Genomic DNA, 23550 nt, shown 5'->3' on the forward strand with positions numbered 1-23550 from the left:
TGTTCTAATTACAGTTTAGATCAGTTATGTGTTAGTGGTCATCTAATGTGGGATTACTGATCCCAAGATAGAAAAGTCCCATTGCAATAACTACACACTCCTTGACTGTATTGCATGAGAAAAATTACTTGTACCAGCTTATTAGCCCACTAACTTTTTAAGCGACAGTAAACCAAACAAGCACTGTTGTGTTATTCGCGTCTTGGCACTAGTACCATCTGTTCAGAGAGGCAGATTGCTGAGACCAAATGGTTCCCTATAAGTGCAATGACTTTTGATAAAAGCGTCCATACGGCTCTGATATTAAAATAGTGCATATATAGGGAAATAGGGTGCATTAGTGACTGTAGGCTAGGAGTCGGGCAACCTTCCACCATTCACCGTCGATCATGTCAGCAAACCTCAGTCTACCCCGAGAGAGCCGGGGACATTGTCATGTTCTCTGTTAGCCAGACAATCTCTTTCTCTGTCTGTGTCTAACGACTGTTGACCGCCTGTGAGGGGAGGAGAGAGGGGGAGGGAGGAGAGGGAGCGGAGAGATGAGAGGAGGGAGAGAAGATGAAAGGAAGATGGAAAGGAAGAGAGAGATGGAAAGAGAGAGCGATAGACGGCAAGAGAAGGGGAGGGAGGCAGAGGAGGGCAGGGTGTATCGCTTAGTTAAAGGGACAGGCGGTACAGCCAGAAGCAACACACACAATAAGTAAACCACACTGACAGTTTACCTCTTAGCAACCCGTGGAGTAGCCAGGGGTGACCCACCCATTGAACTAGCAGTACCTCCATAAAGCAGGGTGACCCATCCATTGACCAGCCAGGGGACCATCCCATTGAACAGCCGGGATGATCCCATCCCATTGGAACAGCAGGGGTGACCCATCCCCATTGAAAGCCAGGGGGTGACCACTCCCATTGAACAGCCAGGGGTGACCCATCCCTTTGAACAGCCACGTCTGTGACCCATCCATTGAAGATGCCAATGGGGATGACCCATCCACTGAGACAGCCAGGTAACCCATCCCATTGGAATAGACCAGGGCGGGATGACCCATCCATTGAACAGCCAATGGGGGATGACCATGCCCATGAACAGCCAGGGTGACCCCATCCCATTGAAACAGCCAGGGGGTGACCCATCCCAGTGACGCAGAATGAGACCCACAAGCCCCAAATTCACCCCCACTGTGGAGGGTCCCGTAGATTTGGTACTTTGATGGAGGGCGCCAGAGAATCCACGTGCACCACACACCCCAAGGAACAACCGCACAACCGACACAACCCAGACACAACCCAGACACACACCAGACACAAACCAACCACAACACAACCAGACAACCACACAACCCAACACAACCCAGACACACCCAGACACACCCCAGACACAACCAGACCAACCCCAGACACAACCCGACCAACCACAACCCAACACACCCCAGACACAACCCCAGGGACACACCCATGGACACAACCCAGACACAACCGACACAACCCCAGACACAAACCCAGACACAACCCAGACACAACCCCAGACACAACCGCCAGGACACAACCAGACACAACCCAGACACACCCAGACACACCCGAACACAAACCCCAGAACACAACCCAGACACAACCCAGACACAACCAGGACACAACCCAGACACAACCCAGACACACCCAGACACAACCCCAGACACAACCCAGACAACCCCCAAGACACACCCCAGACAGCACCCCAGACACAACCCAGACACAACCACAGACCACAACACAGACACAACCCCAGGACACAACCCAACACAACCCCAGACACAACCCAGACACAACCCAGACACAACCCAGACACAACCCAGACACACCCAGACAAACCCAGACACAAACCACACAGACACAACCAGACACAACCCCAGACACAACCCAGACACAACACAGACACACTCAGGACACAACACAGACCCACAACTCAGACAAACCCAGACACAACCCCAGAACACACCCCAGACACAACCCCAGACAACAAACACCAGACACCCAACCCAGACCACAAACCAGACACAACCCAGACACAACCCAGACACAACCCCAGAACAAACCCCAGACACAACACAGACACAACTCAGACCACAACCCCAGACAACAACCCAGACACAAAACACAGACACCAACCCTCAGAACAACCAGACACACTCCAGAACAACTCCGACACAACCCCAGACACAACCCAGACACACCCCAGACACACCCAGACCAACCCCAACACAACACAAGACACAAACACCCAACACAACCCAGACACAACCCAGACATCAACCCAACCAACCCAGACACAACCCAACACAACCCCAGACACAACACAACACAACCCCAGACACAACCCCAGCACAACACCAGACACAACCCCAGACACAACCCCAGACCACAACACAGAACAAACCCAGACACCCAACCACAGACACAACCCCAGACACAAACCACAGCACACAACCCCAGACCAAAACCCCAACCAAACCCAGACAAAACCCAGACAAACAACCCCACACACACCAGACACAAACCCAGACACAACCCCAACACAACCCAGACACAACCCAGACACAACCACACACCCCAGAACAAACCAGACACACCCCAGACACACCCCAGACACAACCCCAGACACAACCCAGACAAACCCCAGACACAACACAGACACAAACCCAGACACAACCACAGACACAACCCCAGACACAACCACAGGGACACAAACCCCAGACACAACCCCACACACAACCCAGACACAACCCAGACACAACCCAGACACAACCCCACACACAACCCAGACACACCCCAGGACCACAACCCCAGACACAACCCCATGACACAACCCGACACCAAACCCAGACACAACCACCAGACACAACCCAGACAAAACCCAACACAACCCAGACACAACCCAGACACAACCCCAGACAACAACCCAGACAAACCCAGACACAAACCCAGGGAGACAACCCCAACACAACCCGTTCCTGGCTCTTTAGTCCCCCCCAAAGCCCTCCTCACTCAAATCTCCTGACAAAACTATGGAGGCATTGCCAAATGTCATTTCAATCTCGGGTCTGTTCATGTGGTGCTGGGAAGATAGTTGTACCAATGGTAAAACTACCATGAACTCAGAGAGAAAAACAACAAACAGCTAAATAGCCTGGCTCAGGCTGATATCCAATGGGCACAGAAGCAAACTGGGTACATCGAGTTTCTATTGTTGCGTTGGACATACATATTGCTGTGGTGTGCTAGCGTGCTTGCAGGTGCTGAGTGTCAATGTCCGGCTTCACCGTCAAGTGTCATGTTTGCCTCGTCCTCATTATCAACTACTGCGGTGTTAATGATGGTTAGTTGTGTTCTATATGTGGTGTGTGTGTGTGATTAGTGTGTGGTGTGGGTGTGAGTTGTCGTTGGTGTGGGTTGTGTGTGTTGTGCCGTGTGTGTGTGTGTGTGATGTGTGTGTGTGGTTGTTGGTGTGTGTGTGTGTGGTGTGTGGTGTGTGTGGTGTGTGTGTGGTTTGTGAGTGCATGCGTTTGTGAGTGCGTGTGTTAAATGCCATCCTTCTCTGCTACACATATCAGTGATAAAAGACCACTGCTTCGACTTCCACAGCACAGTGAATACCCTTGGCCTGTATAAAGTCACAGACAGGTCTGCTTCAGTCCCTCAAGCCCTGAGGCTCTGTCTCGCCTCGGTAGCTGGCTGGCTCCCCCCGGAGGTATTTAMGYGCCACTGCAGGTTGCCGGCAGTACCTGCGCAGCCATAGACACTGCATTGTGCTCCGACTGTAAAGCAGTCTGCTCGCCGCAGGGCACTCTCACACTGGCGTGAAAGCTGATTGTTTATCTGTACAGGAGCCTGACGCTGAGGGAGATGGCTTCATAACAGGTACATTGACAGCTCTGTAGCTAGCCTCACAGTAGCTCTGTAGCTAACGTCACTGGAGAATAGATAGTTGTTGTAACTGCTCCGGGGAGCTTGGATGGAGGGAGAAGGGGGTGTGGGCATGTCCGTGAGAGGTGTGTGTGTGTGTGTGTGTGTGTGTGTGTGTGTGTGTGTGTGTGTGTGTGTGTGTCCTGATGTCATTATTCTCTATGAACGTTGAGAGTGGCACGGCTGAGGTTAGTGCTTCTGTTAGACATGCCGTTGCCAGTCAGTGTTTGTTCTGACGTTGCCCGACACCGTTTGTTAGCTGGATAGAATTGCAAGTCAGAGCTGTTAGCAAGAAAATAAAATAATGAGTCAGGGAAACTGAGACAGTGACGCACGAAATGTTGAACAGTGAGTCTCTATTTAAGGGGCTTAAAGAGWCCGAATGAATAGCAACAACAGTGAAGACAAAGGGAAGAGGAGAGTGAATGAGGAGCTGTTAATGTTTACCAGTGTCACAGWCAAGGGTAGGTTCAGGCTGGCTGCCTAGTTGAGTTTGAGATGAAGTAAAGAAGTTGACTAGGCAMGTTCTTTGTCAATCTGTTGTTGTGGTTTGTGTGTAGGTTCAGATCACATACGGGCTGGTTTGTCTAACTTTGCTGTAATGAATGCATTGAGGGGTATAGATTCACCTTGAACCAGTGTCCGTTACTTTTTTCCCTCCATGACATATCTGATTTAGAGACTGCTTTGTAATCATTTTTCTCTTTTCTGTCAGACCCATTTACTTCATAGGATGTATCCCAAAATGGCACCATATTCCCTATGTAGTGCACTTCTTTTGAGCAGGCCCATATGGTCTGGTCAAAAGTAGTGCACTATACGGCATAGGGGCCCATTTTGTGGCGCAGGAATAGTGGAATGTAGTTTAACACCATGGAGCCCCACTAGCTTTTCAGATGGTCAATTATTCCACATCTGAATGTGATGCAGTTCTATACAGATCATCATTAGAGAATAAGCACCATTTCATTCTAGTGCTGAGCATGTTGTTTGTTTGGCTGGGCGGTGGAATTCAAGTTTGGCTGGACAGAAAAACCCCTAACAAACAACTCAAATGTTTGCCTCCATTGACAGATGCGGTTGCAGTCAGTTTCTCTCTCACCAAAACAATGGCTTTGTGTGAACTTAATTGAATCCGTCTTGATTGAGCACACCCCCCCTCGTGTCTCTCCACTCGTGTCTAAAAGCTGACTGAACACTCCCCCTTTACCAGAGACACCCTGGCAGAGGAAACTCTCTCTCCCTCTCTTCCCTCTCTCCCTGTGATTGTGTCAATGCGGCACTCTCCTGATTCACTCTTTTTTTGGGAAAGGGGGAGAGGGAGGGAGGTGCTGCAGAGGTGCAGAGATAAAGACACCTTCCTCCTCTGCAGGCTCCTTCTCTTGAGGAAGTTTCTGTCACTTACTGTACCCCCCTGGCATTCCCAAACCCCGGCCCCTGGTCGCCCCGGTGCATACTTGGTATTATCTGATAGCAGCAATAGTAGAGATGTGATGAACCCAGTCCGTTCTCCATATCCCTCGGCCTCCATAGTATTTCCCGCGGCTTCCGTGACCAGAGTGTGCGGAATGTGAGGCTCTTTTCCACACTGTGGTTGTTCCCCCTCAGGTAGTAGTGGTGGTGAGGCCTAGTGGGACCTGGTTTAAGAGTGTGTGACTGCTACTCCGACACGTGCGTGTGTGTGTGTGTGTGTGTGTGTGTGTGTGTGTGTGTGTGTGTGTGTGTGTGTGTGTGTGTGTGTGTGTGTGTGTGTGTGTGTGTGCTGTGTGTGTGTGTTTAACGAAGGTGCTTCCCGCCTCTCCCTGGTTCTCTTTAATGCCTCCCTCATCAGAGAGAAGCCGGCGAACAAAACCACAACAGACAAAACCTTTGAAAGGAGGCATCTTTGAAGGATACGTGCCCCGTTCCCTGAAAGAGAGAGAAACACCGTTAATTGGGAGCAGTGTGTGAGGCAGGGGGGGGGGAAAGGGATCATTTCCTAATAAGGAGCTTGGTTTTTATGAGGGAGTTGCTGGGAAATGGGAACCATAGGCTGGTAGATGCAAAGTGCCTATAATCTGCATATACGTACATCTTTTAATCTCTCTGTCAAGTGTTCCTTTTAAAACCGCTCCTTTGGTGATATTGAAGTTGTTTTAACTGAGTTTCAGTCAATGGCATTATTAGTAGACCACCAGTGGTCTGAAAGTCACAGACAAAACCCCTCCACAGAGGCCCTTGCATTTCTAAGCGGATTTTGACATTGAGAATTCCTCATGCTGGTTGAGTCCTCGCACAAACACACGTAGGATATGAAAAAAATACAGCACTCTTGCTTTTTCGAATCTGAGGATAACAAGAAGAGAGTGAGGCTCTGGTATGGGGGTGGGCATCTTTGAGCGGCTCCACAACGGACCCCTGAGGTACGCCTTTTTCAAAGTARCCCCCAGAGAACCCAGTGGAAATAAAGTCTGTCAGGGAAGAAGAAGAAGAGCCCTTCTGTGTCTGTCTCTGAGTATTTCCATGAGTAACGCACSGCCTCGCTGCTCTGAAAACGCTGCAGACACMTTTGTTCATCCTGCCCTCCCTGTGGTTCCCTCCTCCTGCAGGCGGATAGATAGTATGAAAAGATGATCCCCTCAAAATGAGTGTGCAGCGAGATAGATAGGGGACTGCCTGAAGTGAGTTGTAGGAATGCAAGGATAAACRGCAGAAGTAATGCCCCCTAACAGACCTCGTCAAAATCTCTGCAGCTGTTAGTTTCCARCACCAGTACAGTACATTGCTAACAAATCAACCTATTGGTTTGAGGGCCGTGACGATACCAGTAACACAATATTTTTTTCCATGGCAAAAATGAAAACACGAAGCAGACCCGCTCTTTGGTTCTTTAAAAACCTGCTGTATGTAAKATATTGTGTGCTATYGCACATAAATAAATGTGATTCTGGATGACAACATAATGATGTTTGTTTCCATCATTAGGGCTGTTTTCCTGAAGAAGTTAAATCCGTTTGCTGTTTTGTTTCCTAGCCACGATACAACAATACGGGCATCGTCCTGGTKCTAATCGGTTTATGGATTCTARTGCAAGACCTACAGTAACATCAGTTAAACGTCCTGCTGGTGATGCGTTAGTAGCAGGTCGGATCTCTTCTTTAAAAGGCTGATCTGATCTCCTTCCCAGTCCTGCAGAGTGAGATCATAAACCCAGCGAGTCATCCTCATGTTGTAAGCGTCTGTCTTTGATCAAATCATTTGTGTTTGTGTTGGAGAGATGTATTGGGAATCCACTGTTTGGTTAATACTCACTGGTGTGCTGTGTGCTACTCTATGTTGAGATGGAACTGGGCCGTCTGATTCTGGGATATAGGAGGACTAAGGAAGCCTGTGTTTGTATTCGTGTGTGGTCGAGGTCAGCAGTGACCGTGTACTAAAACAAACCTGACTCATACCTCAAATAGGAAATGCCAAGCACTAAGCTTCCCATCTTTAAATTAGTCAGATCAACTTGTAGAACTTTCACTCTCTCCCTCTCTCTCTCGCTCTCGCTCTCTCTCGCTCTGTCTGTCTCTTTCGTCTCTCCTTCTCTCTCTCCTTCGCGCTCTCTCTCCGTTTCTGTCTCCCTCTCTCTCTCTCTCTCTCTCTCTCTCTCTCTCTGTGTCTCTATTTTATCTCTCTCTCTCTGTCTCTCTCTTTCTCTCTCTCTCTCTCTCTTCTCTCTCTGCATCTCTCCTCTTCTCTCTCTGTATCTCTCTCTCTCTGTATATCTCTCGCTCTCTGTATATCTCTCTTCTGTCTCTGTCCCTCTCTCTGTCTCTTTGTCTGTCTCTCTCTGTCTTTATGTCTCTCTCTCGCTGATAAAGCTGAAGATCCTGCCAGCTTCCATCGGTCTCTCTCTCTCTCTCTCTCTCTCTCCTTTCTTTTTGTCTACAGTTATAGATCCCACCCTTACCCCATATTGTCCTCTATGTTGTAGATTTATCACAGACTGGGCCAACCACTACCTGACCAAGTCTGGCTGCCCCTCGACTCATCAAGGACCTGACCATAGACATTGCTGACGGAGTTCTGCTGGCAGAAATCATCCAGATCATAGGTGAGGAGAACACACACACACACACACACACACACACACACACACACACACACACACACACACACACACACACACACACACACACTCCACTGCTCCACTGACGCAAACACAACACACACCACAAAGGCACTGATATAAAACACACACGTGCTAACGCAAACACACCACACACACACAACAGGCTCTGTTATAAACACACACACACAGGCACTGACCGCAAAACACACCACACGCACACAGGCACTGATATAAACACACACGCACAGACGCAAACAAGCACACACCCACACACACTGATACACACACACCACCACACTCCTGACTTAACCTCACTTGTTAGGCGTGAGGGAAACTCTCCATATACCCAGCTATAAAACGTAACGGTGCAGGCATTCAGACGGAACACAAAGGCTTATCTTCCTTTCCAACTGGTCTCTGTCAGGAGAGGAGCTCCACAGCCTGGCAGCCCACTACACACAGACTGGAAACTAGTCCTGCTCTATTCACCATGTGTCTCCCATGTGATCTTTTAGCTAGCCTAGAGAGGCTGGTGTTGATGCTCTGCCTCTCTCTTTTTCCCACCTCCCGCGGCTGTCTTGAAACTTTACCCCTGCTCTCCACAACAGACAATGGCCCGAGATCCCGCGTCAGTAACACTCAGGCAGCAGCTGATGAATTAGCAGAGACTTTTCTTTCCCCAAACTTTCACTGCTCCGTGGTTGGGCAGGGGGCATTCCTAAAAACACACACGCACACACACACACACACGCACGCACGCACGCACGCACGCACGCACGCACACACACACACACACACAGACATCCGTGCTCCTCCTATCGCTGAGCTCTGTAAGGGCTCCTCCACTAGACTAGAAGTGCCCTAACTCAGAAGGGTCTCGTCTGTGTTTAAGGCACTCTCTTCTTCTCATGGGAAGGTTTCACACTTAATTGTTTTGTTGTTCTTCTTCTTCCAGCTAATGAGAAAGTGGAGGACACAATGTCAGCCCCAGGAGTCAATCACACATGGTGAGTCTGCTAGTTCACCTTCCTGTTTGTGGAGGTGATAGTATTACTGTCTGTTTTATTCTGCTGTCATGGTATTGAAAACGTTGGCCTGGTTGAGTCTGTATGAGGAATGTTCTGTAGGTCTTTCAGGGTGCTGTCATGGTATTGAAACGTTGGCCTGGTTGAGTCTGTATGAGGACATGTTCTTGTAGGTCTTTCAGGTGCTGTCATGACATGTTTGATTGTATTGCAGGAAACATAACAGTACTATTCAGAGACCACAGAAGCTGCTGCTATGGTCCTAATTGCAAAAATCTCTTAGCCAAAAATATACTCTTTCAAATGATGTGACTTTAAATGCATAATGTCTAATTGCACACAGCCCACAGCTTGACGATTACCTCTCAATCTAACTACTATAATTCAGTGGGTTCTCTCACTTTGTCCGTCTGTTTTGGCATCTTTTACACTAGTGTAATTAAAAGCGACTTAGCTAGCTGTATTGCTGTAGTTTTTATGGATTCTGAGGGGGATTACAGACCAGGCTTCTGTCTTACAGTAAACCCAACAGGGTTGGTGTTTGGCCAAAGCCCTGTGTTTGTGGCTAGAGCTGGGTCTGGTCCACTGTGACACACTGGTCACTAAGGGCTCTCCCCTACAAGCCCACAGAAAGTGCAGCGCCCACCCCTGTCCCTAAAGGATTTGTGCTGGAGGAGGTGCCTGTTTATGTGTAAGTGTGTGTGCCTGTGTGTGGCCTGTGTAATGTGTGTGTGCCTGTGTGTTGTGCCTGTGTAATGTGTGTGTTGCTGTGTAATGTGTGTGTGCCTGTGTATGTGTGTGTGTGTGTGTGTGTGTGTGTGTGTGTGTGTGTGTGTGTGTGTGTGTGTGTGTGTGTGTGTGTGTGTGTGTTGTGTGTGTGTTGTGTGTTCGTGTGTGTGTCGTGATGTGTGGTGTTGTGTGTGTGTGTTCACTCTTTGTCTCAGTCACTCAAAGCCCATTGATCCAGCATGAGCCTCAGAGGCCGTGCCAGCCCCTGTGGTGGGGAGGGGAACTTGACTTTGAGGAAACACGTCTGCTTGTGGCTCGGGGTATATGGGGGACATGAGCAGAGGGAACATCTGACACACTTGTGGAGCCATGTTGCACTGAGCAGCTCTGGAGAGAGGACAACATTGGTCCTCAGAACTGAGTGGATTTAAGGCAAGCCACTGAGGGTCAAAGGYCAATTCAGGAACAACTGAGGTAACAGAGGATAATTGGAGATGATGTGGCAGACAGGTTTTCAGAGTGTGTTTTACCGCTGCAGACTAGGAACAGCTTGTTAGTGAATGTAGGTGTACATGTACTGTATGTTGTGCTGGGTTGGCAGTAGATGCTATTTGCCTCTCCGGTGTTGTCTGTGTGATCGAGCTAATATGTGTCATTAAACCAGAGTTCTCCAACCCTGACCCTGGAGAGATACCCTCCTGTAGGTTTTAACTCCAACCCTGACCCTGGAGAGATACCCTCCTGTAGGTTTTAACTCCAACCCCAGCTGTAACTAACCTGARTCATCTTATCAACCAGCTAATGATTAGAATCAGGTGTGCTAGATTAGGGTTGAAGTTAAAACCTATAGGACGGTAGCTCTCCAGGAACAGGGTTGGAGAGCCCTGCATTCAACTGTTGATGGGAAGCGTAGGTGCTGTGAGGGGGACCTGACTGGCTTTACATACCATTCAGCTTGATAGTGGACGATTGACAGGATGGGATGATGTGAGGGAAACTGAAGAAGGAAATTGAACACTGTTAACATGGCATTGCAGTGACTACCTACGGATATCCATATTAGGCAAACGTCCAATTCCGTAACACGTTACGTTAGTGTTGCTATCACTGTGTAAAATCTCTTAAGTACAATTAAAATAATATTGTAGTTACTCATTGTTTCATAGGACTTACAGCACCAACCCTTACCCTAAGCTACAGGGTGAACAGTACAGTGTAAAAAAATTAGTAATTACATTACTAACTGGAGTAATTACACTCTACTAAGGGCTCTGTAATGTAAAGTGAGTCAGTCCATCTATATCACGCTACTGAGCGGAGAAATGACTCATTCCTTAAGTCTTGTTCATTGATCTTTTGGAGATTGTAGCTGTGTAGCTGAACAACACTGAAGAAACTATTTCAGCAGGCGAGGAGCATCTCTTATTGCCTGAGGAAGTCGGAGGAACAGACTTCTCTCCAACACGGCTCCAGCTATACTTCACCGACTAAATTGCATAATAGAGTCTCTCCCATTGATCTGATTCTCTGCTCAGGTCGGCTAATTGATCTGACTCTGCTCAGGTCGGCTAATTGATCTGACTCTGCTCAGGTCGGCTAATTGATCTGACTCTGCTTCATGTCGGCTACCACTTGAATGACTCTGACTCAGGTCGGCTAATTGATCTGCTGGATGAGCACGTGGCTAAGCGCTAGTCTAAGGCCAGCCAGCCAGTAGTGAACATCAACTGACCCCAACACGTTTGTTCTCCATTAGTGAAAGAGCAAGAGGTAGGGCATCCCTGCCAACTGGGGGGTACCAGGGGTGAGAAAACGTGGGAGGAAATCTTGAATACTTTACATGTGCGGGATGGCAGTGATTCCAAGGGGCGTGCCATTCTCGGTGTCGATTCTGGAATTCCGAGCAAGTTTTCTCCAAACATGCCGCTTGGTGTGTTTGGGGTTGGGTTTACTGGGAACTGAGACTGGGAGTTTCTGTAGACCACATCCTGACCCACAGTACAATATAGTCTCAGTGGGGAGACTGGATGACCGCTCTCCAGAGGGCAGGCTGAGCCAAACAAGAGAAGAATCTCAAGTGTGTTTCCTAGCACATCCTCTCTCATTTACATTTGAGTCTTTTAGCAGCCGCTCAGAGACACTTACTGTTAGTGCATTCATCTTAAGATAGTTTGGTGGGAAAACCACATATCTCAGTCATAGTAAGTACATTTTTCCTGGGTGTTTTTTTTGTTGGTCTCCTCAAAACCCATTGGATGAGATGGTCAGAGGGCAGGTTCCTCTGCCCATTTCATCCAATGGGTTTTGAGAAGGAGTCGAGGAGAGAGGATGCGAGGAATCAAGAAAWTGCAATGGAGATTCTCTCAAGGACAAGGCAGTGTAAAGGGATTACAGTRTGATMATGTCTCTTTACACTGGGTTAGCCATGTGGGGAGGAACTCACACGCTGTTCATTAAGACATCACGTCGGAGCTCCGCGTCTTTTAAGCGTCTCTTTRATCTCACAGCATGTTTCACGCCTCTCTTCCACTGTTAAATCGAAGTCTTTCTGACAGCGCCTCTTCTCTAGTTGTATATGGAGTAGCCAGGGGAATTAGATATGCACAAACAGGGCCCTTGAACAGAGCAGTTTTCTTCTTCTTTAGTCGTTGGTGAAGAAATGATGGTCTGACAGAGAATGACAGCCTGGATCGTAAAAGGCTCTGTTCAGCAGAAAAATAAAGCTCATTTATGGCGTCGTTAGTRAACCGCAGCCACATCAGCGGAACGCAGACATGACGTGTGCTCAGTTCACTGTCCTTCTGAAGTGGCTGGAGTCTAAGAAGCCCCAGTACCCCTGTAGTTGGCACTTTACTGATGTGTACTTTTACAGATGAATCATAGAATCGCTCATGAATTGAATGTTTTTCTATTCTGATTGAATTAGTTGTCTGTAATTGTCTCCATATGTCCTTCGTCTATGCTTGATGATGTGTTTTAATGTATGCACAGAGCCGTAAACAAACTTTCSCCYTGGGGATWATAAAGTGATTATCTTTATTTTTACAGAGACTTGAGGCAGTGATGCCGGCTTTCCCCGAGCAGCACTTTAACCTAGTYTTTTCCCTCAGAGAGAGCCTCAGGCTGCATTAGTCAGTTGAAYTGAGGTTGGTTGGTTCCTTCTCCCGTCACATGGTCCAATGGTCACATGGAAGGTATAACAGAGTTAGGTGTTGGTTAAGGARTRGTGAAGCAGCCAGGCGCCATCTGGGGCCAATCTGTTGGCYGGTGCGCAAGACGGACGGATGAGGGACACGCAGCATGCGCCCATCCCATTAACCTTGTTCGCCCGACACTGTCCGTGTTAATACAGTCTGGTATTAGCACTCTTAGATGGATCATGTATACCTGATGTGAAGTGTTGGCGTGCGTTCCTTTGTGGCTACACTGTTCAACATCTGCCCTGTTTTATTGCACCGGTTGGTTATTGGATTTGCCAGCTCCAGCTGTCAATCCTATCCTTGTGAGATGAGGATCAGTTGGTCTGGTAATGATGCGACATATGAAGGTTCATGACGTGAGGTTGGGGAGTGTCCCTGGGTGTCACTACGATGCCATATATCCCTCTCATTCAAATCTGGACTTCAAAGCCAGTTCCACTACTTGTTGTTATTGTTCCCCTCTTACCAGGGACTGATTTAGACCTGGGATACCAGCTGGGTGCAATTAATTATCAGGTTGAACAGAAAAACCAGCAGTACCCTGGAGCTCGTAGGGTAAGAGTTGAATTCCCCTGGAACAGATAATTGACCTGAAGTTGCCGTGAGCAGCTGGATAGTTGGAACAGTGTTTTCACCATTTATAAATGGAGTTGGATAGGATCATTCTCTAGTCACAACTCTGGCCGTGTCTTCTACTGTCCTGCTGCTTTTCCTTTCTCTCTCCCACTTACTTGATGAATGTTATCCATTGGCAGCGCACGCACCTCTCCCAGGTAGAATATGTGCCTAGTTAAATGAATGAAAATCAGCTGGTCTGTGGAGGCTTGAAGCTGTGCATCTCTGTTCGAGTTTCTATCTCATTGCTCATTGCCATGGATTTGCTCCAAACCCTCATCCAATTTCCATTCTTCCTACATGAAGGCCAGGCCAGGGGAGGACAATTTCCTTTCTTCCTCCATGAAGGCCAGGCCATGGGAGGACAATGTCCATTCTTCCTCCATGAAGGCCAGGCCATGGGAGGACAATTTCCTTTCTTCCTCAATGAAGGCCAGGCCATGGGAGGACAATTTCCATTCTTCCTACATGAAGGCCAGGCCATGGAGGACAATTTCCTTTCTTCCTCCATGAAGGCCAGGCCATGGGAGGACAATTTCCTTTGGGGGTGGGACAACCCTTTCATGTGTCTACACGGTAGACTATTCTAGAATGACGAGGAACACCTACAGGCCTGTTATGTCCCAGTTGTACCCCACGTGGACCCTTTTAATCTCTCATGATAAAAGGAGGGCTCGACGGATGTCCTGTTAAAAGGGAAAAAAGCTGACTAACCTTTGATCTATCTCTGTCTCTCCCTGACAAATCTGAAGTTCCTGACCGCCTCCATCTGTCTCAATCGCTCTCTCTCTTTTCTCTCTCTCCCTCTTTGCCTCATCTCTCTTTCCCTCGTGTTCTCCATAATACGGTACACTTCCCAAAATACTTTTTTTATGGACAGTCTATTTACGCTCCAAGAGATTTCAGCTCTGAAAAAGACCCTTCACTTTCCTTGCGACTTTTCGTTCCATTCTGCCTCAACTGGCTCGACACAGCCACCCTCTCAATCACCTTCAATATGATAGGGGTAGTGTCACAGTTTCAATCAATTGTGAGGATCGTCACAATGTCCTTTCCTCTAAAGTCTCAGCCCTGGAGCAGAGACATGGGATACATCCTGAATGGCACCCTGGTCAAACGTAGTGCACTATTTATGTAATAGAGATGCTATTTGGGATACACCCAGTTTCTAGTTTGGCTCGGGAAGGTATTGGGGGTCGTGTGAGGTCGTCGGTGGCAGGAATTGGTGCGAGCTGCGAAGGCATTTCCCACCTTGCTACTTGACTGGCCAGCAGGTTATGTAGACGGACATTTTCAGATGCCAACACTTGACCCTGCTGATCCCCTCTGTGATGAGCTCAGACACGATAGACAGAGCTCCCATTGTAGCCTGTCGACAGCAACTTCCGCCCGCATTGTTGCACTGCTGGGCGCACGTATGATGAAGTCATTGTGGCAAGGGTGAATTCTTAGCTACCAAGCTGTGGATGCTACTGGTTGACGGATTATACTAATGCTGAATGAATTTTAATAGCTGAAAAAATTCCTCCTGCCTATTCTATTTGTGTATTTTTGAACAGGTGTATTTTTTGCAGACCAGAGTTCCCTGTGTTTCTGTATTCGTCTTCAAGAAAATTAATACAATGGTGGAATAAAGTCCTCTTTGATATCATTTAAAAACATACAGCAAGACAATTAAATGTAGGAATTCTCCAGCCCCAATAAGAAGCTTGCCCCTCTGCTAAAACTGCGAAATAACTAACATGACTATTAATGAAGTCATCTTTACACTGAGGAACAGGGGAAATCAAATAAAACACAAGTGCGTTAACATAGGAGAGAGACTGTATATTTCCAAGTTTCAAAGGCTTGTGTAAAACCTGTCCTATCTGACAGCCGTATGAAAGAACCAGTCAGTGGAGATGATTAGGACTGTCACCCAAAATCTATATCAGTAACTAAAATATGCAACAACCCCATTTATCCTCACACACCACCATCCAGAGCTTGACTGATATTAGATTAACCCTCACACACCACTATCCGGAGCTTGACTGATATTAGATTAACCCTCACACACCCACCATCAGAGCTTGACTGATCTAGATTAACCCTCACACACCACCATCCGGAGCTTGACTGATATTAGATTAACCCTCACACACCCACCATCCGGAGCTTGACTGATATTAGATTAACCCTCACACACCACATCCAGCTTGACTGATATTAGATTAACCCTCACCACCCACCATCCAGAGCTTGACTGATTTAGATTAACCCTCACACACCCATTCCAGAGCTTGACTGATATTAGATTAACCCTCACACACCACCATCCAGAGCTTGACTGATTTAGATTAACCCTCACACACCACCATCCGGAGCTTGACTGATATTAGATTAACCCTCACACACCAACATCCGGAGCTTGACTGATATTAGATTAACCCTCACACACCACACATCCGGAGCTTGACTGATATTAGATTAACCCTCAACACCACCATCCGGAGCTTGACTGATATTAGATTAACCCTCACACACCACCATCCGAGCTTGACTGATCTAGATTAACCCTCACACACCCACCATCCGGAGCTTGACTGATATTAGATTAACCCTCACACACCCACCATCCAGAGCTTGACTGATATTAGATTAACCCTCACACACCCACCATCCGGAGCTTGACTGATCTTAGATTAACCCTCACACACCCACCATCCGGAGCTTGACTGATCTTAGATTAACCCTCACACAACCCACCATCCGAGCTTGACTGATATTAGATTACCCTCACACACCACCATCCGGAGCTTGACTGATATTAGATAACCCTCACACACCACCATCCGGAGCTTGACTGATATTAGATTAACCCTCACACACCCACATCCGCACTTGACTGATATTAGATTACCTCACACACCCACCATCCGAGCTTGACTGATTAGATTAACCCTCACACACCCACCATCCAGAGCTTGACTATATTAGATTAACCCTCACACACCAACCATCCAGAGCTTGACTGATCATTAGATTAACCCTCACACACCCACCATCCGAGCTTGACTGATCATTAGATTAACCCTCACACACACACCATCCGCAGCTTGGACTGATATTAGATTAACCCTCACACACCCACCATCCGGAGCTTGACTGATATTAGATTGGAGCCGGCTCCTTACATTGGATTTGATTAACCTGGGATGATGTGGTATAGAAGCCTCCTCTGCTGTAATGTGCCAGTCGTTTGTGTCAGTCGTTTGTGTCAGTCGTTTGTGTCAGTCGCTTGTGTCAGTCGTTTGTGTCAGTCGTTTGTGCCAGCCGTGCCTATCAATGGCAGTAGACCGCTTGAGCGACTCCATTTTTATTCATGGCTTATCAGCTGTCGCCCACTTTGGATGCATGGAGGGTGATGGGCCTGCTCTGAATGGGGTTGGGGATCGATGGAAAAGGCAGCGTGTCAGCCCCCTATAGAGCTGACTGCTGAGGTGATGGAGGGATAAGAGAGAGAAAGAAAAAGAGGGGGAATGTTAATGGAGAACGATGGTGTGTCGTTTGGGGGGGGTGGGGCATGAGCCACTTCCTTTCAGGTTGGTTTCAGAAGCGGCAGGCAGCAGAGAGTGAAAGCACCAACTGCCTCACCTTTGCTGTAACATACATCACAAAAAGCCTTAAAGGGGCAATCTGCAGTTTGCTACATCCATTTTTGGACTTCGAAATGAATGAGATATTCCTATTGATTCTTGAAGAATATAACTTCTAAATGCCTCATGACCTTCTTTCAACTGTCGTACCCCATCAGAACCCAACATATAAGCTTGTTTTATTCCAGTGTTTGTAAACATTGCAAATGTAAACAAACACTGTAAGCCTCAAAACATGCGTAAAAATATAATTGTGATGTCTTTGATCAGTCCTTGCATCCATAGCTCTGTCTGTGAATTTGAGGGGGTTACATTTCTCCAGGCCTATCCCTCAGCTTTTTACCTAAACAGAGGCAGGGGGTCTGCCTTGTTGTTTCGACGGCAGATTGCCTCTTTAAACCAGAAACACCTCCCGTTAAGAGCCAAATACATCAAGACCAAACAAATAAATGGTATTGGTCAAGTTTCTTCTCCCCCTAAAACCTCTCTGTTTCCCTGAGCTGTTTTTAGTTTCAGAGCGAGAGGAGGCCTCGTCGGGCCTGTTAACATGTGGAGTTCAAAGCCTAGGCCCGACTACAGTGATTAAAYCACCATCATGCTGTAAAGCATCTCAGTTATGTGACGTTCTAGCCTAAATCATCGGCTTGCTCATTACACTCATTAGACAAGGGCCCACAGGAATTTATGGCCCATCACCACCACAGCCGGGTGTGCTGTGTTCACCCTTCTGTTTGAACTGTTCAAACTCAATGGAACAGGTTTGTAAAGTAAAAAAGCTTACATAGGTCCCTGCCAGCTTTTGAAGCACTCTTAGCATAGCACTGAGTTAGTGGCAGTACGGCGGCATGGCTTCTCTGAGGTAAAATGAGAATGAAGAATCTGTGTTCTTCTGAACCGTGGTGAAGCACCAACATAAGGTATTCTGTGTTGTTCTGAGCCGTGGTGAAGCCACCAACGTAGGTATTCTGTGTTGTTCTGAACGTGGTGAAGCACCAACACAAGGTATTCTGTGTTGTTCTGAGCCGTGGTGAAGCACCAACTAAGGTATTCTGTGTTCTTCTGAACCGTGGTGAAGCACCAACATAAGGTATTCTGTGTTTGTCTGGGCCGTGGTGAAGCACCAACACAAGTTATTCTGTGTTGTTCTGGCCGTGGTGAAGCACCAACACGTTATTCTGTGTTGTTCTGAGCCGTGGTGAAGAACCAACATAAGGTATTCTGTGTTGTTCTGAGCCGTGGTGAAGAACAACACAAGGTATTCTGTGTTGTTCTGACCGTGGTGAAGCACCAACACAAGGTATTCTGTGTTGTTCTGAGCCGTGGTGAAGCACCAACATAAGGTATTCTGTGTTGTTCTGAGCCGTGGTGAAGCACCAACACAAGGTATTCTGTGTTGTTCTGGGCCGTGGTGAAGCACAACACAAGGTATTCTGTGTTGTTCTGAGCCATGGTGAAGCACCAACACAAGGTATTCTGTGTTGTTCTGGGCCGTGGTGAAGCACCAACACAAGGTATTCTGTGTTGTTCTGAGCCGTGGTGAACACCAACACAAGGTATTCTGTGTTCTTCTGAACCGTGGTGAAGCACCAACACAAGTATTCTGTGTTGTTCTGGCCGTGGTGAAGCACCAACACAAGGTATTCTGTGTTGTTCTGAGCCGTGGTGAAGAACCAACATAAGGTATTCTGTGTTGTTCTGAGCGCGTGGTGAAGCACCAACCAAGGTATTCTGTGTTGTTCTGGCCGTGGTGAAGCACCAACACAAGGTATTCTGTGTTGTTCTGAGCCGTGGTGAAACACCAACACAAGGTATTCTGTGTTGTTCTGAGCCGTGGTGAACACCAACACAGGTATTCTGTGTTGTTCTGGCCGTGGTGAAGCACCAAACAAGGTATTCTGTGTTTGAGCCGTGGTGAAGCACCAACTAAGGTATTCTGTGTTGTTCTGAGCCGTGGTGAAGCACCAACAAAGGTATTCTGTGTTGTTCTGAGCCGTGGTGAACGACCAACACAAGGTATTCTGTGTTGTTCTGAGCCGTGTGGAAGCACAACACAAGGTTTCTGTGTTGTTCTGAGCCGTGGTGAAGCACCAACAAGGTATTCTGTGTTGTTCTGAGCCGTGGTGAAGAACCAACACAAGGTATTCTGTGTTGTTCTGAGCCGTGGTGAAGAACCAACACAAGGTATTCTGTGTTGTTCTGAGCCGTGGTGAAGCACCAACACAAGGTATTCTGTGTTGTTCTGAGCCGTGGTGAAGCACCAACACAAGGTATTCTGTGTMYTTCTGAAACAGATTGCTTTTGGAGAAGATCAATTGTAATTGAGGCGTAGGCCCATTTGTATTTGACAGTTGTGTCTGAGGGATAACACTTTCCAAATGTGGCGGTTACTTGAAACCGTTGGAGAGACCCAATGTGCCTCAAAACACATTTTTGGGACTTGGGAGCGATGCGAGCAAATTAAACTGCAAACATTTATTCAGCATCAGAGCCTCATTTTGATCTGTGCAGTGTGTGAATTAAACATGGTTTGATTTACGATGATTATAACTCCAACAACAATAAACTTGAACAAGATGATCTCAGTATTATGTCAATTGCGCTTGCCTAAAATCAGCAGTCATTTTCCAATGGTGTATGCTTGTGTTCTTGTCAGTTCCCGAAAGTGCAAATTTGGGGAAATGTGCCTCATCAAAATGTTCCATTTGCAAATTGCTTTTAATGACTTATGTGGACCTGTAAAATGTCAATTTACATCAGAGCAAGAAATGATCCGAGTTCCTCGAGAAGCCGTTAAAATATATCACAAAGCCAAACCACCCACCAAAATGGCAGTTTATTTAGCCAAAAAGCAGTGGAACATTAAGGCTGCACTTATCAACAACACTTTAAATGACCATTCAGCTTTGTTTACGTCATTTKAATCTAAAGACCGACAGAAGATAATCAGTGGTAGCTCTGATCTAATACCTCTCTGGTGAGAACGTCAGAATGTCAGTTGCAGAACATTGCCTCAGATTTGATCAGTTACATTTTTGTCTTTCWTTAAAACAATCAGACAGGATACAGGTCTCTCACTCTCCCGGACAGATCTACTGTCTGTTTTCCTATGGGTTGACTCCTCTGTCTTTGTGTGGCCCGTTCAACATGCCTCTCGYCTCTCTGTCCTCCCCCTCTCCCTGCCTGGCCAACAGATGCACGGAGCTGCGTGAAGGCATCCGTGGATATTTGACTTGACATTGTAAATATTTTTTAAGTAGCCATTTAAAACAGAATTATTGAAACATTAGTCCAAGGAGGCTGAGGTGATAGCATGCGTGTCTCGTTAGTTACATTTCATCTGTGTTTTTATGACACTAATTTCCACAGATGTTTTGTGCTCATCTGAATTTGTCGGGTAGCCTCTGTCCCCCCCCCCCCCACAACCGCCCTCAACGGAACAACAGGAATGTGTCTCTGATACTTCGCTAACTAGACTAGACTTAATTGGGAAATGATGACCATAATGTACGGTGCTCAGCACGTCACTCCGCTGAGATGAATGTCTGAAACACATTTTTACGAGAGACGGGTATAATCAAACTGTTAGGTTGTTGGGGGTGTCTGGCTAAGCATATGTGGAACATACCACATGTGAACAGCCCGACATCTGTGCCTCTTTTATCCCTTCCAGTTCTGTTTGTGTTGTGTAGGCAGATGAACAGGCTGTGATCCCCATGTTCTGGTCCCGACACTGTTGATACAGGCAGAGTAAACAGCCATCCARCCTCCTGGCCCTCCCTGTTGCAGSCTACCACTGGCTGGTGCAGGGCTGGAGGCTGGAGTGGTACATTACATTGAAGTCAGACGAGACKCATCCGTCTGTACYACTGMCTGTAAATCCACCTCCTTTCACCCTGAGACGGGTCAGGGCCAGGTTGGGGCTGGACACCATCCGTGCAATGTTGATACGCTACAGAATGTGCCTACAACTGAAATGTAATCACAACCAAGATGTGTGTGGATCTGACAGGGCTGGCAGGCGAGAGCGAGGGCGTCGTCAGAGACACCCGGCGGTCCTCCTCTATTGGCTTATTAAGGTCTGATGTCTTCACAGACGTGCATTTACATTACAGTCATTTAGTCAACAGTCTAGGTCAGACTCCAGACCAGACTACTGAGATGTTGTCCCTGTTCCTTTGGGGGGCGTTTCCCCTCAGGGCTGGTTAGGGTTGAGACTGAAGCAGCACGGAGAAGGAATCCATTAAACTCCACTGCTGCTGGACGCCGCCTGTCTGCCCAGCCTAGCCAGCTAGCCCAGCCCRCCCTCACAACAGCCCCAGTACAATACGGCCCAGTGGAGCTCTCTGCCCTGTGGTGACCTTTTCATGAAAGCCCTCTGTGCTGAGGGCTCAGACTACCCGCCATGCAAACGGTGGCAGGCGTTAGCCACTCTCAAGGAATGCACAGTGGTTCATATATAAAAGKGTCAGTGCCTCGAACTCAGTAGAACTTTGTCACTCTGAGGGAGGTTGAGTATCACTGTTGACTCTACTGCTGCCTGTCAGCTGTGTATTGTGTCGTAATTGGCCTCAAGTGGGCCACATCTCCTGTACTGTATACATACTGCATATCGACCAGGGCTGGGGCTGTGGGCTRTGTAGGTGGGACACACTGTGGTCACTATGTCAGAYGGCCCGGCTGACTCCTTGTGTCACGTTCGGGTCAAACGGGCTCTGCCATAATCAGACAATGGGTGCTTTATGGCCAATGGGTTGAYCAGCCCCTAACTCCATCCCCCTGAGACATTCTGCACATTKAATGTGAAGTAGCCACTCCATGACAGTCCTCCACAACCACCATGCTTTCCTCCACTGACTGTTGTTCATCTCCTCATGTTCTTTCTGTCCTCAGACCGAGAATTTGGACGCCTGCCTCAGTTTCCTGGACGCCAGAGGAGTGAATGTACAAGGGCTCTCCTCAGAAGGTAAGACTGAATTCTTATTTTTTTTATTAAGTTGAATGTATAATGRTGATTGTTAACCCATGTGGCTTGAGACAAGGCTAGGATCTAGGACTGTGGTTGTACGGGTTCTTAAACTATGGGTGGGTACCCCAACTGGTCTCTGAACATATATATATCTCTTCTTGATTTGGGTCATTGGGTCACGGAAGGACGGTGAATTTCTCATTTGGGTCTCGAGCTGAAAAAGTTTCAGAAATCCTGATCTAGAAGACGTATTTATCACAGGATGGAAGGAAGTKAATGYGTCKTTGAGAGTTATAGCAGGATCGGTCAMCCTAACTACGCATMGTTTTTGAACGGCCCATTTGAGGTTACTCTCCTCCTACAAGCTGCTATTAAACAGATATACAGCCCTGCTCGTATGGGTGTTAACATGTCTGAAGTAGCCCCACAGTAACTAGCTAACTGTTATTTAAGACCAGAGTTTGTTGTCCTGGACCCCCGTCAGTTTAACTCCCCTCTAAAGTTTGGGGAGGTGACGATGCCCTTGACCTATCGGAACAGCCGAAATAGCTGGCCCAATACTCTGACCAGCTACTCTAAATTCTGTCCCCCTAAAAACAGCAAAGTGACTTTGCCAGTCTGGAATTGAAGAAGGTACCTAAATATCCAGGCTATTGGGTTACTCTGCTCTGCAGCCCTGTTCTTGGTCACTTTACGTCACTTTTTTATGGCCGTGGGTCTCTGTCCCCCTGGGCCATGTTATGAGGAGTGGGCCAGGCGTGGGTCTCTGTGCCTCTGGGCCATGTGTATGAGGAGTGGACCAGGTGTGGGTCTCTGTCCCTCTGGGCCATGTGTATGAGGAGTGGGCCAGGCCAGGCATGGTCTCTGTTCCCCTGGGCCATGTATGAGGAGTGTGCCAGGTGTGGGTCTCTGTCCCCTGGGCCATTTGTATGAGAAGTGGGACAGGCGTGGGGCTCTGTCCCCCTGGGCCATGTGTATGAGGAGTGGGCCAGGCGTGGGTCTCTGTCCCCTGGGCCATGTGTATGAGGAGTGGGCCAGGTGTGGGTCTCTGTCCCATGGACCATGTTATGAGGAGTGGGCCAGGCGTGGATCTCTGTCCCCCTGGGCCTTGTGTATGAGGAGTGGGCCAGGCGTGGGTCTATTTCCCTCTGGGCCATGTGTATGAGGAGTGGGCCAGGCGTGGGCTCTGTCTCCTGGGCCATGTGTATGGGCCAGGCGTGGGTCTCTGTCCCCCTGGGCCATGTGTATGAGGAGTGGGCCAGGCGTGGGTCTCTGTCCCCCTGGGCCATGTTATGAGGAGTGGGCCAGGCGTGGTTCTCTGTCCCTCTGGGCCATGTGTATA

At 47.9% G+C, this 23550-nt stretch overlaps 1 protein-coding gene across 1 annotated transcript in view; it reads left to right on the forward strand.

Annotated features, from left to right (window-relative positions):
• Positions 1-7885: 7885 nt before the first annotated feature.
• LOC112077792 (chymotrypsin B-like) overlaps positions 7886-23550 on the forward strand; it is a gene marked incomplete at its 3' end in the record, with an annotated part of 32001 nt that continues 16336 nt past the window's right edge. The window contains exons 1-3 of the mRNA XM_070441828.1: positions 7886-8017; positions 8991-9042; positions 22133-22205. Of these exons, the coding sequence (XP_070297929.1) occupies positions 9040-9042; positions 22133-22205 (76 nt within the window). The remainder of the gene's footprint in view (positions 8018-8990; positions 9043-22132; positions 22206-23550) is intronic.

This window comes from Salvelinus sp. IW2-2015, unplaced genomic scaffold (genome assembly GCF_002910315.2).
Source record: "Salvelinus sp. IW2-2015 unplaced genomic scaffold, ASM291031v2 Un_scaffold4915, whole genome shotgun sequence".
NCBI classification, from domain to species: Eukaryota; Metazoa; Chordata; class Actinopteri; order Salmoniformes; family Salmonidae; genus Salvelinus; species Salvelinus sp. IW2-2015.